Here is a 14,012-nt window from a genome sequence, read left to right as displayed (position 1 = left end):
AACTATGAAGCCATAACTCATTAGTAGTATTTTCTAAATTTTCTTTGAAGTCCTTTTCTGTGTATACTTTTTATAGGTATAATTATGCATAATCTTATGCTAGAAATTCAATAGAGTATATTATTGTTTTATATATATATATTTGTATATGTGTATATATTATATGAAACACATAGTTTGTAATAGTTATGAGAGACTGTCTTTGCATCATTTCATAGTTCTGACCATTGATGTGAGGATTCTGTACCTCAATTATTCATTCTTCCATCATTCATCGAACACTCTGAGGATACGGAGATGTCCAGACATGGTGCCTACTTTGGGAACGCAGTCCCTCTTATGCAAGGTTGACTTGGGCAACCATATGGGATCGCGAATGTAGATGGGCTTCAGAACTGGTTTCATACTCTCTGCGCTGATATGTGCTCTGTCACCAGTCATGTCTGACTCTGTGCGACCCCAGGGACTGTAGCCTGCCAGGCTCCTCTGTCCGTGGGATTCTCCAGGCAAGAATACTGGAGTAGGTAGCCCTTTTCTTCTCCGGGGGATCCTCCCGACTCAGGGATCGAACCCACATCTTTTGCATTTCCTTCATTACCAGGAGGATTCTTACTCTTTGCTGTTTGAAATTCTTAGTGATTTACAAACAAAGAGCGGCACATTTTTGTTTTGCAGTGGGCCTCACAAATTATGTAGCCAGTTCTATGCACATGGAAATGTGTAGATTCCTTCTGTAACGTAGCATACTGAGGTACACTTGGGGGAAATAGTTTAGGCAGACCTTTGCTGATCTCTGCAGATGTAATTGTACCTCATGCTGTCGTGCACACTGCTTTGTGCTGTGGACAGCTGCAGACCTGCCCTGAGGTCTGTGTCCGCTCAGAGGCAATAGTGGGGGCAGACAAGACATTGCCCTTCCCTTTCTCTTCTCTTGATCCTAAGACACATACACCTACCCACACATACACTCATCCCAGATTGCAAAGTACTGGATTATTGAGGAGGAGGAAATCATTGGGAGATATTGAAAGTATTGATAGTTACATAAGCCTTAAAAAGGGGCTGCTGCATCTGTGGCTCAGTGGTAAAGAATCTGCCTGACAATGCAGGAGACTCTGGTTTGATCCCTGGGTCAGGAAGATCCCCGGAGAAGGAAAGGGCAACCCACTCCAGTATTCATGCCTGGAGAATCCCATGGACAGAGAAGCCTGGCGAGCTACAGTCCATAGGGTCACAAAGAATCGGACCCAACTGAGCGACTGAGCACGCTGCAAGCCTTAAAAAACATGTTACCCTCAGACATAGGACATTAGTACATGGAGAATTTAATTGTTGATTATATTATTTATATTTCTGATGTTCTAAGTGTAAAAACACACTGAAAAGCAAAAAGGCAAATGTAATGAATGGCTGTGAGTCCATCACTTAAATTTAACAAATATTCATACTCATCATATTTTCTTAATGTAATTTTTTATGAATTTAAATCGGGAGTCAACTAGATCTTACTAAGTATTTCTCCAAGTTTTCCTAGTAATTAGCCATATTTATAGATGAAACTCTGAGTTCTAGCATTGGTCATTGTCACAGAGATGTCACTGTTTCTAGGCTCTTTCAGGGGACAGATTTTGTTTTGTTTATTATTTATTTATTTATCTATTTGGCTGTCTTGGGTTTTAGTTGCAGCCAGCAGACTCCCTAGTTGCGCTGCACGACTTAGTTGCTCCCCAGTATGTGGGATCTTCGTTCCCTAACCAGGGGTCAAACCCGTGACCCCTGCATCGCAAGACATATTCTTAACCGCTGGATTGCCGGGGAAGTCCCAGAGCACAGATTTTTAAAAGCTTGAGTTCATATTGATATCTCTAATTCCAATTTAATTTATCATTCACTTCTTTTATATTATATTTATATCCTCTTGCCTAGAAAATCTTGGTTCCTGACAATATTAGCATAATTATTGGCTTTCTATGACAATATATATTAAAATGTTTCACAATAATATTAATACAGCTACTAACAATGAAACTTCTGAATGAAACATTTCTTTACAGTGCTTTTTGCAGTTCCTCTTGCAGTTCCTCTTGACCTTGTATACCACTAAGAATATTGTTTTCTAAGGTCACTTAAAATACCATTTTCTCTGTGTGATTATGTAAACAGTTTCATATACAGTTAAATTTATTTGTTTATTTTAAATGTTAAGGATTTTTTTGTTGTTGCTTGATTTAGCTTCATGTTTTTGAATATGTAAAACATTTCTATATTCACTTGTCAAACCTACATAGTATTAGGTAAGTTTCATTGTCATTCAAGGACAGTTTCTGTAGTTTCAAGGAAGATTAGTGGGTCAGTGGATCTAAAGCCTTGTTTATTCATAAAGAAAGCATAAGTCATTTGGAAAGATATCCAAAAAGTTTTTAGGTGATATGAGGGAAAATAGCCATTTTCTCTCACATAGTATTGCTTGGAAAATATATTTAGCAGAATGAGTCTGATGCAGAGTGGTATTTTTTATATTCTTGCATGTTTGATTTATAACTTGGTAAATTTTTCAAGAGACTCTAGCACCAATCTCTTCTGTGAAAAAAGCTCGTCAGTTTTCCTTCTAAGAATTTCTCAGAGAGGAAGGTGAATAGGATATGAGACCTGTGGACTATGTTTCCAAGGTTGAAGTGAAAGGCCATTCAGGTACTTCTGGTTTTGTCACCTCCAGGATGCTCTTTAGGAAGTTGCCCTCGATGAGCGTGCATGACTTTGCTTGTTCAGGGCCTAGGTAGGATTTTTTTTTTCACCTCATCGACCACTCTGAGAGAGTAGTTGATGGCGGACCTTTGTAGCTTATGGTGGATCCTTTTAGGGTTTGAGGCCAAAGGGTTTGTGAGAGTGACGGGATATTTTCTCTTCCCACAGTTAAGGAGAACTTCAGAGAGAAGGGGGCAGGGACGTTGTGAGAACACCATCCCCAAGGTTCACATTCAATCCTCGGATTGTTGTCACCATCTAAAAGCAGGGAACGGCAATGAAGTGATGTTGTGTGACAACAAAGCTGATGACAAACTAAAGAGAGTTTGGGCTGCTCTTTTAGTGGCCTTTTCAGCAATCACTTAGGGTGGGGGGAAAATTTTAGACTCCGAACAGACTTCATCTTTATGTCACTTTCCAGCTCCCCAGCTCATTATGGGGAAAGACTTCCAGTTCTATCTGAGGCCATGGCCAGCTTTCTCTCTCACTAATCCCAGTCATCAGTCTGCTCTTGAGTGAGGCTCATGCATCCTGCTGGGCCAGTTGTGCATTTGTTTGGATATGGACACTTCCTGGTGCGTTATATTCCTTGAGAAATTGTATCATAAGGGAGGGAAAGTGTACGGAGACTGTGTAGTTAATGTTTTTCTGCTTGATGTGTTGGTAATAATTGGGAATGTTTATATGAGAAAAGGCAGGGAGAAATAAAGGACTCTTTGTTTGAGGATAAATAAACAGAATAGGAAAAATGAGGTGTAGTTAAAAAATGGGGCCAAAAAAAAAAAAAAGAAGAAGAAGAGGCCGGCTGAAAGATACAAGGCTTTTTAGTTTGTAAAATAGCAGAACTTGCCACCTACATGTATATGTATAGAATACGATCCATGATCCTATTCTGTTGAGGCTAGGGGCTGGGACCATGACTTCAGTTAGTCCCATTTCTTCTTGAGTGGCTGTAGTGATCCCAGTGAGATCTGCATTCGTGAGGGTGGCGATGAGCAAGAGAATCCGGAGAGCCACTTCACCTCAAAAGGAAGCTTGTTAAGGAAGTGTAGGACGGGGAGAACTAAAACCATGGGCAAGAGGAGCTATAAGGGAGGAGGAGCTGTGGGTTATGAGGGAGAGAAGGGAGGAGATTGACAGAAGGTATGAAAAATGAGTCATGGTCTTCTCCACAGAAATTGTGAAGTAAGAAATGTGTCTTGCTTTAAGCTGCTAAATTTGTGGTAGTTTGTTCTTCAGTGATAGAACACTGTGTTCATGTCTGTCTCTTCCGTTAAGACTCTTAAGTCTGTGACGATGTCTGTCTTGTATCACTGAATCACCAACATCTGATACCAGGCCTGGCCCATAGTTTATGTGCAATAAGCATGTGAGGACTGAAGAATAGATGAAAAAGGAGGTAATCAGGAACCATAGTTTGAATCCCTCTTTTATTGGCTTTTATCCATATTTTGGGCTGGATGAATCACAAGCTGGAATCAAGATTGCTGGGAGAAATATCAACAACCTCAGACATGCAGAAGATACCATGGCAGAAAGTGAAGAGGAATTAAAGAGCATCTTGATGAGAGTGAAAGAGGAGAGTGAAAAAACTGGCTTAAAACTCAACATTCAAAAAACTAAGATCATGGCATCTGGTCCCATTATTTCACGGCAAATAGAAGGGGAAAAAGTGGAAGCAATGACAGATTTTATTTCACCATGGACGGTAACTGAGGCCATGAACTTAAAAGACGCCTGCTCCTTGGAAGGAAAGCTATGACAAACTGAGACAGTGTATTTAAAAGCAGAGACATCACTTTGCCAACAAAGGTCCTTCTAGTCAAAGCTATGGTTTTTCCAGTAGTCATGTATGGATGTGAGAGTTGCAGCATCAAGAATGCCGAAGAATTGATGCTTTGAAACTGTGGTGCTGGAGAAGACTCTTGAGAGTCCCTTGGACTGCAAGGAGATCAAACCAGTCAATCCTAAAGGAAATCAACCCTGAATATTCATTGGAAAGACTGGTGCTGAAACTCCAATACTTTGGCCACGTGATGCAAAGAGCCAACTCATTGGCAAAGACCCTAGTTCTGGGAAAGATTGAAGCAAATGGAGAAGAGGGCGACATAAGATGAAATGGTTAGATAGCTTCACCAACTCAATGGACATGAATCTGAGCAAACTCTGGAAGATAGTGAAAGACAGGGAAGCCTGGCATGCTACAGCCCATAGGGTTGCAAAGAGTTGGATATGACTTAGCAACTGAACAACAAAAACAACATCCATATTTCTAATTATCATACTTTAAAGAATAACTTGTATCTTTATGACAAATTGATCATAACTCCTATATTATCCTTGGGAAAAATGAAGCATAAAGAATTTTGGCATCTGGCTTCACCCAGATGGACAGTAAAGCATTTATGATGCTTGAGCCTGGGACTGAGGGGTAAGAGAGGAAACTGAACTGAAGAAGTCTTTATCTTTTGTTGTCTTCTCAAGCTCATGGGCAAAGATCAGATCGCAGGCTATCAGTTAAGATGTGGGCTGGGAGAAACATGCAGTGGCATTATAATAAGGTTATACAGCCAATTTCCAGAACTGAAGCTACACATGTGCTTTTATTTTTTTTTTTTTTAGCACCCTGAAGCGAGCCCTTGAAGTCTTCAAGCAACGTAAGTGATTCCTTAAAAATGCATTTGCTGTCCTTGGCAAGCTCTGTGTTTGTCATCACAGCTGCATTTTAACTTGAACTGCTCATACTGGTTAAAAAAAAAAATAGAGCAACTCCTAAGGTGATGACTAGCTCTTCAGAGTTGAAGTGAGTTGGAGAACCGTCTACACCTGCACTTCATGATGTGCATTTGACTCACTTCAGGCAGTGGTTCTCACACTGGAAATCCAGAGTGAGGCCCTGGCACTGGTCTTCAGGGGGTCCTGTCCATTTCTAGCATTCCCTGGGCCTGTGACTCAGAGTTTAAGGCCTTTAAGTTTTCTGTTCTTAGTGCTTCCAAGCTAAGGACTTTAACGTGGCACAGTATGTGCTTAACGTGTTTCTGTAGCTAGCTGAGTGGTGCTAGATATCTTTCCATTTCATTTCATATAGATCTGCCTCACTCTTATATTTAACATTTTTTATTCTACAAAATGCCGCGTTTCCTCTCGAAAAGTGGTAAATTTCCCCCCACCCACAGTACTGTTTTTTCCCATGCTTGCCAATACCAAGAATGTTCAGACTTTAATGATTTTTTCCAAACTGAAGGATAAAAAATGATATATTTCTGGATTTTAAAAATTTTGTATTTTTTTCAGTAATTTTAAGGCTGAATGTTTTCAAATGTGTACTGGCTATTTGGCCAATCTTTTTAAAAATTTCATGCTCTTTAACCATTTTACTTTTTTTTTTTTGAGCACAGACACATTATCTTTAACCATTTTAAAACCCTGTAATATATATGTTTATTTTGATTTGAAGCTCTTTTAATATAGCTATTTACTCTATTGCATAAATTGCAATTTTTTTTTTCCAGTTTTTTACGTCTCTTCTAACCTCATTCAAAGTTATTTTGACACACACAAGTTTAAAATTTTTTCTTAGGTCATATCTGTCAATCTTTCTATCTTTAATGCCATCTATAGTTTGTTTGCTTGGAACAAGAAAGATAAAAATTTCAGTTTTTCTATTAGAAAATTTCAGTTTTTCTATTAGTCATGCCCTTTACAAAGACCTCAGAAAATAAAGGGAAAAACACAAGTAATCTTTCTATCCAGAGAGAAGTTTCTCACAGGCTCATGAGATGTTAGAGATGGGAAGAACCTTAGAGTTATGTAATGAGAAATAGGATTGAATTTGAAATTGTAGTGGGCTTAGTAATGTGTGCTATCATGCAAGCTCCATGAGCTTCTCCCCTGCCTTGGGCATACACTAGGTTAGTGCAGCTAGTGGTAGAAAGCTAAACTAAAGGTTTGCCAGCTTGGTTGCAGTGGTCAGGGCAATGCTGGGTACGTGGAGGGGCTCAATAAATGTTGGTGACCAAGTAAAGCAGGTTAACTTTACCATGTGCCCAAGTATTCTGTATATATTTTAACTTTTTATATGGTTTCTTTGATTTGAATTCAGACATGTAGATTTTGTGTTTTTTTGTGTTTTTTTTTTTAAATTCTTTTTGCAGAAGTAGACAGTGAGGCACAAAGTCACATTCACCTTGCACAGACTCTAAGAGAAGAAGCCAGGAAGATGGAAGAATTCAGGGAAAAGCAAAAGTTACAACGAAAAAAGGTTAGATTTGTGTGTTACATGGTTTAGGTGGTTGGGTTGGGTTTATGTGTTACGTCTTACATGTGTTAAGACGTTGCCTTTCTTCCAGCAGAAAACTCCAGGCTTGTTTTCTCACTGAACTCCTTTGCTCGGCTCCTATTCTCAAGTGCCCACCCTCGTCTTTAAACCTATGAGATTATTTACCGGGAACCATGTGGACACTCAGTCTAGACAGGGATGACTCTGTGCCCATTTACATGCTAGGGCAGTTCTTTTTCAACTTGTTGCAAGAATCAAGGGTCCAGCTTGCTTTCCTGTTCTTTTTCTATCTGCTACCACTGTTTAAACTATGACTGGAAAGGGGAAGCCCTGTTTTCATAAGTGTCTAGCACATCCAAGGTGGTGGGTTTTCAGTCCACATCCCTCTTCCTGGTCAAGGCGATATGGGTGGGTAAGAAGTGGAGGGGACTCAGTTCTCCCTGAAGACCAGAATGTAGTCCAACCGCCCTATTTTACAAATAGGGAAACAGAGGCCCTGGGAGATTCAAGTCCTTTTGGCTTCAAAGCGGATGTTATACAGGCTCTCTTTCGTTGATGGGATGTATTCTGGGCAATTATGTGGCAGGAGGTGGGAGTGAACAAGAGTTAATAAAATTGGCAAACATTTAGGAAGTTACAAGGATCAAGACAAGAAGTCCAGATTTATATTAAAGTGTTCCTTAGCTGTGGGCGCCCCAGGGAGGTGAGTTAGGAGCAAGAAAAAAAAAAATAATAAAGTGTTCCTTAGACTAGGCCAGCCTCTGTTCTGTCTCCCTTCTGTTTTGTCCTAAAAGATTTAATTTTTTTGGCTGTGCTGAGTCTTTGTTGCCGCAAGGGCTTTTCTCTAGTTGTGTTGCGTGGGTTTCTCATGGCAGTGGCTTCTCTCATTTTGGAGTATAGGCTCTAGGGCCCGCAGGCTTCCATAGTTACAGCTCGAGGGTTCTAGAGCGCAGGCTCAGTAGTTGTGGTGCATGGGTTTAGTTGCTCCAAGGCACGTGGAATCTTCCCAGACCAAGTATCGAACCTGTGTCCCTGCATAGGCAGGCAGATTCTTATCCACTGTGCCACCAAGGAAGTCCTCACAGAATTTTCCTTTAATATCTGGTCTCCAAGGTGAGCATGAACTTCATGTGAGAGATAAACTCTTCCCTATGTAGCATCTGAACACGCCCACCCAGGTCTCTCCAGACAGCTCTGCATGGACTTCTTGGCTATTTTTCTTCATCCTGGCCCTTTACTGTCTGGAAGTCATTGTCCACAGCGTGTGTATTCAGTTAACAGCTGATTTTACCCATGCCTCAATCCCAGCAACTTTGCCTGTGGTTCTAAATCAGAGTCTAATTCCAACGTTCCTAGTGGCCACTTGACATTTGGAGTGGGTGGAGGCATCGTAAGAGCCTGACTACCTTCCATATGCTGTCATTTCATAAGCTTCCCTGACAGCTGTGCCTCTTCTTGGAAGGAAGGGTAGAAACTAACAATTAAGGAACACCATGTCGGCTGTTTTCAGACGAACTCAAGGTTCATGTATCGTGTTGGAGGGGCACATCTGGCCCAAAGTATATGTGTATTACACCCATCTATCTATTGGATGGTCAGACTCTTTTTGTCTGCCATTGCAAACCCTGCCTGTTCTCCAAAGGGTTTACAATTTTTCAGCCTTTGACTGCCAGGGTCTGTGCACACATGATTTCCACTAAGAGAAGAGGCTCGTTTCCTCACAGTCTTAAGTGCCCTTGGTTTCAGGGAGAGTTTTGTTAATTTTGCAAGGCTTCTGAAACTTCCCCTCCTGGCAAGTTACAAAGACCAAGTTCTCGCAGCTGGAACTATTTTGAATTCTCTTAAGCAACAGTGGAGCCTGGGCTCATTCCACTGTTGTCATCAAATTTCCCCACGTTGTGTGAAACAGCTTCTGAGCTTTCTTTGCCAAGTCCAAAGTTTATTCATAAATTTACAGTTACTTGTTTCACAGTGAACTATGGGTTGTTCCACTTCTGTATTTAGATACTTTAAAAAAATCAAACTTTCATAGAAAATGTGTCGATGTTAACTTCTCATTTTCACTGGTCAAACTCTGCACGTGTTGGTCTCTCACTTCTTGGAAATTAAGCCATTTCCATTTATCAAGGAAATCCATCATCTTTTAGTGAACTGGTTTCTGTTAGTGAACTGGGGCAGGGGAGGTATGGATAGAATGGCTTAGGTAGAACTTTACGGTGAACTAGCTTATAGAACTAATATTTTCTGAGGGTGGTGACAAATGCGGCCGTGGCCGTCCCTCCCCCAGAGCATAGAGCCTGGCCAGAGATACTGATGTGACAGTAATCATGTCAGAGGGATGAGCCTTAAAAGAGAAGGAAGTGAAGCTGCCAGCTGAGCCTGCAGTGGGGACACCTAACCTAACCAGTAAGTCTGGGGAGCCTCCTGGAGGCAGTGACCTTGAAGCTAAAGCCAACAGAGTGAAAGATGGTGTGAGTGAGGGCAGAGAGAAAGAAGGTTCTCAACCCTGGAGATTGGCAGGCAGGGAGGGATCTTTGGAGCCACGCTCAGGAGGTTTGATGTTTTAGGTGCTGAGGTGCTTTCCCAGCCCAGAGCATCCTAAGCTGGACAAAGGAAGCACTCTGTCCTCTGGTGCCTACATTATGCTTTACTGTCTCAACTAAGACAGGGATGATCATGGCAGAAGGCTCTGTGTCGAGAGCAAGCTCTGAAGAAGGGAACCTCCTTGGTCACATAGATTGTCACTTCCAGTTTTCAGAGTATAGTCTGAGTGTAGGTAAACAGACAAAAAAAGACCACTCAGCAGCTTGGTCAGCAGTTTACTGCAGGCAATTATTATACATCTCTCCTTCCTTTTCCCCTTCCTCTTGCCTCTCCCCACTTGATAGCATGCAGGGCTGTGGCTTTGCACTATTTTGTGTTACTGATAATAAAACATAATAAAATTTCCACTAGAGTCACTCTAAACAGAAAGAATGAGTCCTGGAAGAAAAACATCCCTAAGGAGCCCTGAAAGAGGCTCCCTGGTGGTCCAGTGGTTAAGGCTCTGCACTTCCACTGCATGGGGCACAGGTTTGATCCCTAGTTGGGGAACTAAGATCCTGCATGCTACATAAGTCCTGAAAGAGAACTCGTGACTTACTGGGGTTACCATGAAAAGGCCACCTTACAAGTGATTATGGATGTGAGGAGACTTAAATCAAGGTGGTAGCAGACAGGGCTGGGCTGGGTGTCACTGAGTGGCCTTGAGCTATATTACTTTGTGGGCTCCAGTGATCACACCAGTTAGGTTCGAGCTAGACTGCTGCTCTCTAAGATCCTGCTGATATACAAATACAGGAATCCTTGAAGCCAGAGAGAAGAATGGCATGAATATAATAGAACTTTGTAGCCACATGAGAGGTGCATGATGCTGGTGTTACATAGAACTTGGAGATGAGGAGGCTTGGCTTGGGCCATAAACTATAAAATAATAACAGCTCCTGAACTGGAAGAATGGCAGTGTGTAAATTTGGACTAGAAAGGACCATGGACAGACCAGCATTGCTAACTGATCTGCTCTGTGGAGCCTGGGAAATCAGGAAACATTATAAATAAACTCTACCCTCCTCACAGAGGCACACAGGTGCTCACATGAGCCACACAGCTCTCTATCTGCAATGGCAGGGATCTGCCCATGAGTCTTTCCCCGTGGGATCATGTTGGAGCCCTGTCCGTCCTCCGTTTCCCTGGAGCCTTCCATTTCAGCTGGGCTGGGAGGTGGGTGCTTTGTTCTCAGAGGGCCCCTTGGGGGCTCTCCCAAGGGAATTTCATATATTCTGCAAAGTTCATATCTGAAGTGAGACCATCACAAAACTTATATCCAGATATCTTGAAAATCTACCCGTATTTGTATGTTATGGTAACTGACAAAAACTTAGTTTTCCAGAAGAAAGACACATTTTAATATTCTTAGTATTATTTTGCATTATATCATTTTGTACAAGGGCAATGCCATAACTCATTTTGAATTGTTGCATTTCTTGGCTTTTACATACCCATCTGATTTTAGAGGGCTATTATAAGGATAATGGTAGTTTTGGGTAAAGATTAGGAACAAGGACATGGGAGTCTGACTGTGCCCAAATCCCAACTCTGCTACTTGCTGAGAATATCACCTTGGGTGAGGTTACCCAGGGGATGGCGATGTGTACTCACAATTGTTGTGATGCATGAAAGTCTCTTAGCACATAATAGTGTGGGAGCTACCGTTAAGTCTAGGCTGTGCTTAGTCACTCAGTCGTGTCCGACTCTTTGCAACCCCATGGACTATAGCCCAGGCTCCTCTGTCCATGGGGATTCTCCAGGCAAGAATACTGGAGTGGGTTGCCATGCCCTCCTCCAGGGAATCTTCCCAACCCATGGATTGAACCCATGTCTCTTCCATTGCAGGTGGATTCTTTACCATTTGAGCCACCAGGGAAGCCCACTGTTACATCTGAGAGTTGCATTTTTATTATCAGTCCCATTATTTTGACTGATAAAAGTATTGTCACGCCACAGCAAAGAAATTGCTCCCAAGGGATCTCAACCGAGTAACTTACCTTTCCTGGATTAGACGGGGTACAAAGTAGGACTGATCAGCTGTTCCACAAGCATTTCTTCCCTTCATACTGCCTGGGCTTCTTGCCAGTGATGGGAGTGCCTTTGACAGATGCCACAGAAGTGAATGTTTCTGAGCTCCTAACTGCACCGACACAAGCTTACAGAATAAAGACCCCTTTTAAAATGAGCAACATTTTAAAACTCCCTTTTTGAAGCTCGGGGCTTCCCTGGTGGCTCAGACAATAAAGAATTTGCCTGCAGTGTGGTAGACCCGGGTTCAATCCCTGAGCCAGGAAGATTTCCTGGAGAAGGGAATGGCTACCCACTCCAATCTTCTTGCCTGGAAAATTCCATGGACAGAGGAGCCTGGTGGGGTCACAAAGAGTTGGACATGACTGAGTGACTAACACTTGAAGCCTAAGTTTCTTGATTCCGGATTTACTGATGAGAATAAGGTGATCCATGATTCTCTTTGAACCCAGGTTCAAAAGTAGGCAAATTGTTCAGCCTTTCTGTGCTGCACTCTCCTTATTTGTGAAATGGGAGTAATAATCAATAGCACATCTACCCTCTGGGTTGTGTGAGGACTCAACAAGGTAAGCCACGTTGAACACTTAGCCCTCAAAATAAACTTCTGTTAATAATTGTCTTTAATGCTTGTGCTCTCTTCACAGACAGAGCTTATAATGGAAGCTGCCCATAAACAAAAGAGCTTACAATTCAAGAAAACCATGGATGTAAGTCTTACTATATTGCTTTTTAAAAAATGGTGGCATTTTATTAAATCCCATGCTGTGTATCAACATTTTCCTGAAAATAACGTTTGTGTAGTCTTTTAGAACAGCCTTTAGTGGTTTGACTTTCTTTCAACGCCTTAGAAAGATTGAGGATGAAATTAGAAGAAATACAATGATGTTATCTTTCCAGCAACCTGGGAAAATATAGCAAGTCAATTTAAATATTTCAGACCAGGACATGTATATTATGTTGGATTTGAACTTCTTCCCTGTAAGACTGTTTTAAATATTGATTTCTTACCTATTTTTATTGAGTTTTAAGATATCTGCAAATTGTAAAAGCCTTTTTTGCTTTAAGTAATTTATTTTAAAAATGCTTATCAGGATAGAACTGAGACAAGTTGCTGAGATCTCACACTAGCTTTTTATGAATCCCCTACTGTTGAATTGTGTTACTGGAACATCTGTGACTCCATCTTTGTACAGAAGTATCATATATTCTGTGACTGTGACATTATACCTGGTTACCTGGTCAAAAAAGAAAATGCCACCAATGTTGATGGCATATGCAGTCTATTTTGTCAGGGGCGTGTGAAATTTCCTTGGTTCTGTCTTGCTGCAGCAAAGATTTGAAATGGCAGATCAGTGTTACAGATTGGTTACAGCTCAGAGTTGTATTCGGCAAGCAAAGGAAAGTACACCCTTGAGGCATGAAGGCGGGCCGACCCCAAAGGAGAGGCTTCAACCTGTCTTGGCTTCCTCCTTTTATACATTTGTCTCCTCCCCACCTTGAGCCTGCCCTATGCAAATCGGGCTATCCAAGAAGGGGCATATTTATTTCACCTGAAGTTCTCACTCCGGTCCACAGATTTTTTTGTTGTTCCATTTTTGTGGGCTTTCGCCTTTCTTTGTCTTTTAGCCACCGCCATTTTGGACTCCTTTTTCCTGTTCTAACTACCTAACATTCCCCCCTCAAGAGATGGGAGGCCCAATTCTTTGGGAGTAGGGGCATCAAGGTCTCTCTGGCTACTTCTTGGTGAGCTGGGACTGTGAGGGGCATCGGGCCTCCCCCTCTTGCTAGTCTCAAGCCTCAGAGTCCTTATAGTGGTGTCTATCTAAGAGTGAGTGATATTTTCCATGGTCATGTGTAGTTTTATATATCCTTGTTGAGTTGGCACTGCATATTGTAGCTTGTTGACCTGGGCAGACAAAACAGGTTAGACAATTGATAATACATGCAGCAATCATAAGCAGCATTAATATGGCGATAACAGGGATTAGTAGGGGTATTAGCCAACTCCAAATTCACCCTCGCCAGGAGAAGGATCTCCCAAACAGAGATTGTAGCCACCCTGAGAACTCTCCAGCTCATTCTTTGAGATCCCGTAGGATCTGAATGTTTTTCTTGAGAACTGTGAGACTTTCTTTAACTTGGAGGTATTTACCCAGAAACAACACTTCTCATTTATGATGGCTCAGGTCCCTCCTTGTTCCTGTCTATTTTGGAGTACAACCCCTGCCAAGCTGTGTTGGCTCATTAGAGCTATCCTGAGAAATCTTATCCTCAGAAACTTAATTTTGGGGTGTTCATTAGAATGGCACTCATTTGTAGACCTGAATAGGCATCTGAGATCTGCCTGGGGCTCACAGGTATTTTGAGTGTCCTC

The 14,012-nt window shown here is 41.7% G+C and overlaps 1 protein-coding gene across 6 annotated transcripts in view; it reads left to right on the top strand.

Moving 5' to 3' along the window:
* PSTPIP2 (proline-serine-threonine phosphatase interacting protein 2) overlaps window positions 1–14,012 on the top strand; it is a 90,415-nt gene that overhangs the window by 54,058 nt on the left and 22,345 nt on the right. For all 6 annotated transcript variants that reach the window (XR_014075094.1, XR_014075092.1, XR_014075093.1 and 3 more), the window contains 3 exons: window positions 5,368–5,402; window positions 6,900–7,006; window positions 12,283–12,345. Coding sequence is in view for 3 of the 6 variants with exons in the window: in XM_081563339.1 (XP_081419465.1) it covers window positions 5,368–5,402; window positions 6,900–7,006; window positions 12,283–12,345 (205 nt within the window). In the remaining 3 variants the exon portion in view is untranslated. The remainder of the gene's footprint in view (window positions 1–5,367; window positions 5,403–6,899; window positions 7,007–12,282; window positions 12,346–14,012) is intronic.

This window comes from Giraffa tippelskirchi, chromosome 14, assembly GCF_054371585.1.
Source record: "Giraffa tippelskirchi isolate mGirTip1 chromosome 14, T2T-mGirTip1v1.2.pri, whole genome shotgun sequence".
Classification (NCBI taxonomy): Eukaryota; Metazoa; Chordata; class Mammalia; order Artiodactyla; family Giraffidae; genus Giraffa; species Giraffa tippelskirchi.
The sequence above is the reverse complement of the archived record's forward strand: the minus strand, read 5'-3'. Positions and strand labels throughout refer to the sequence as shown.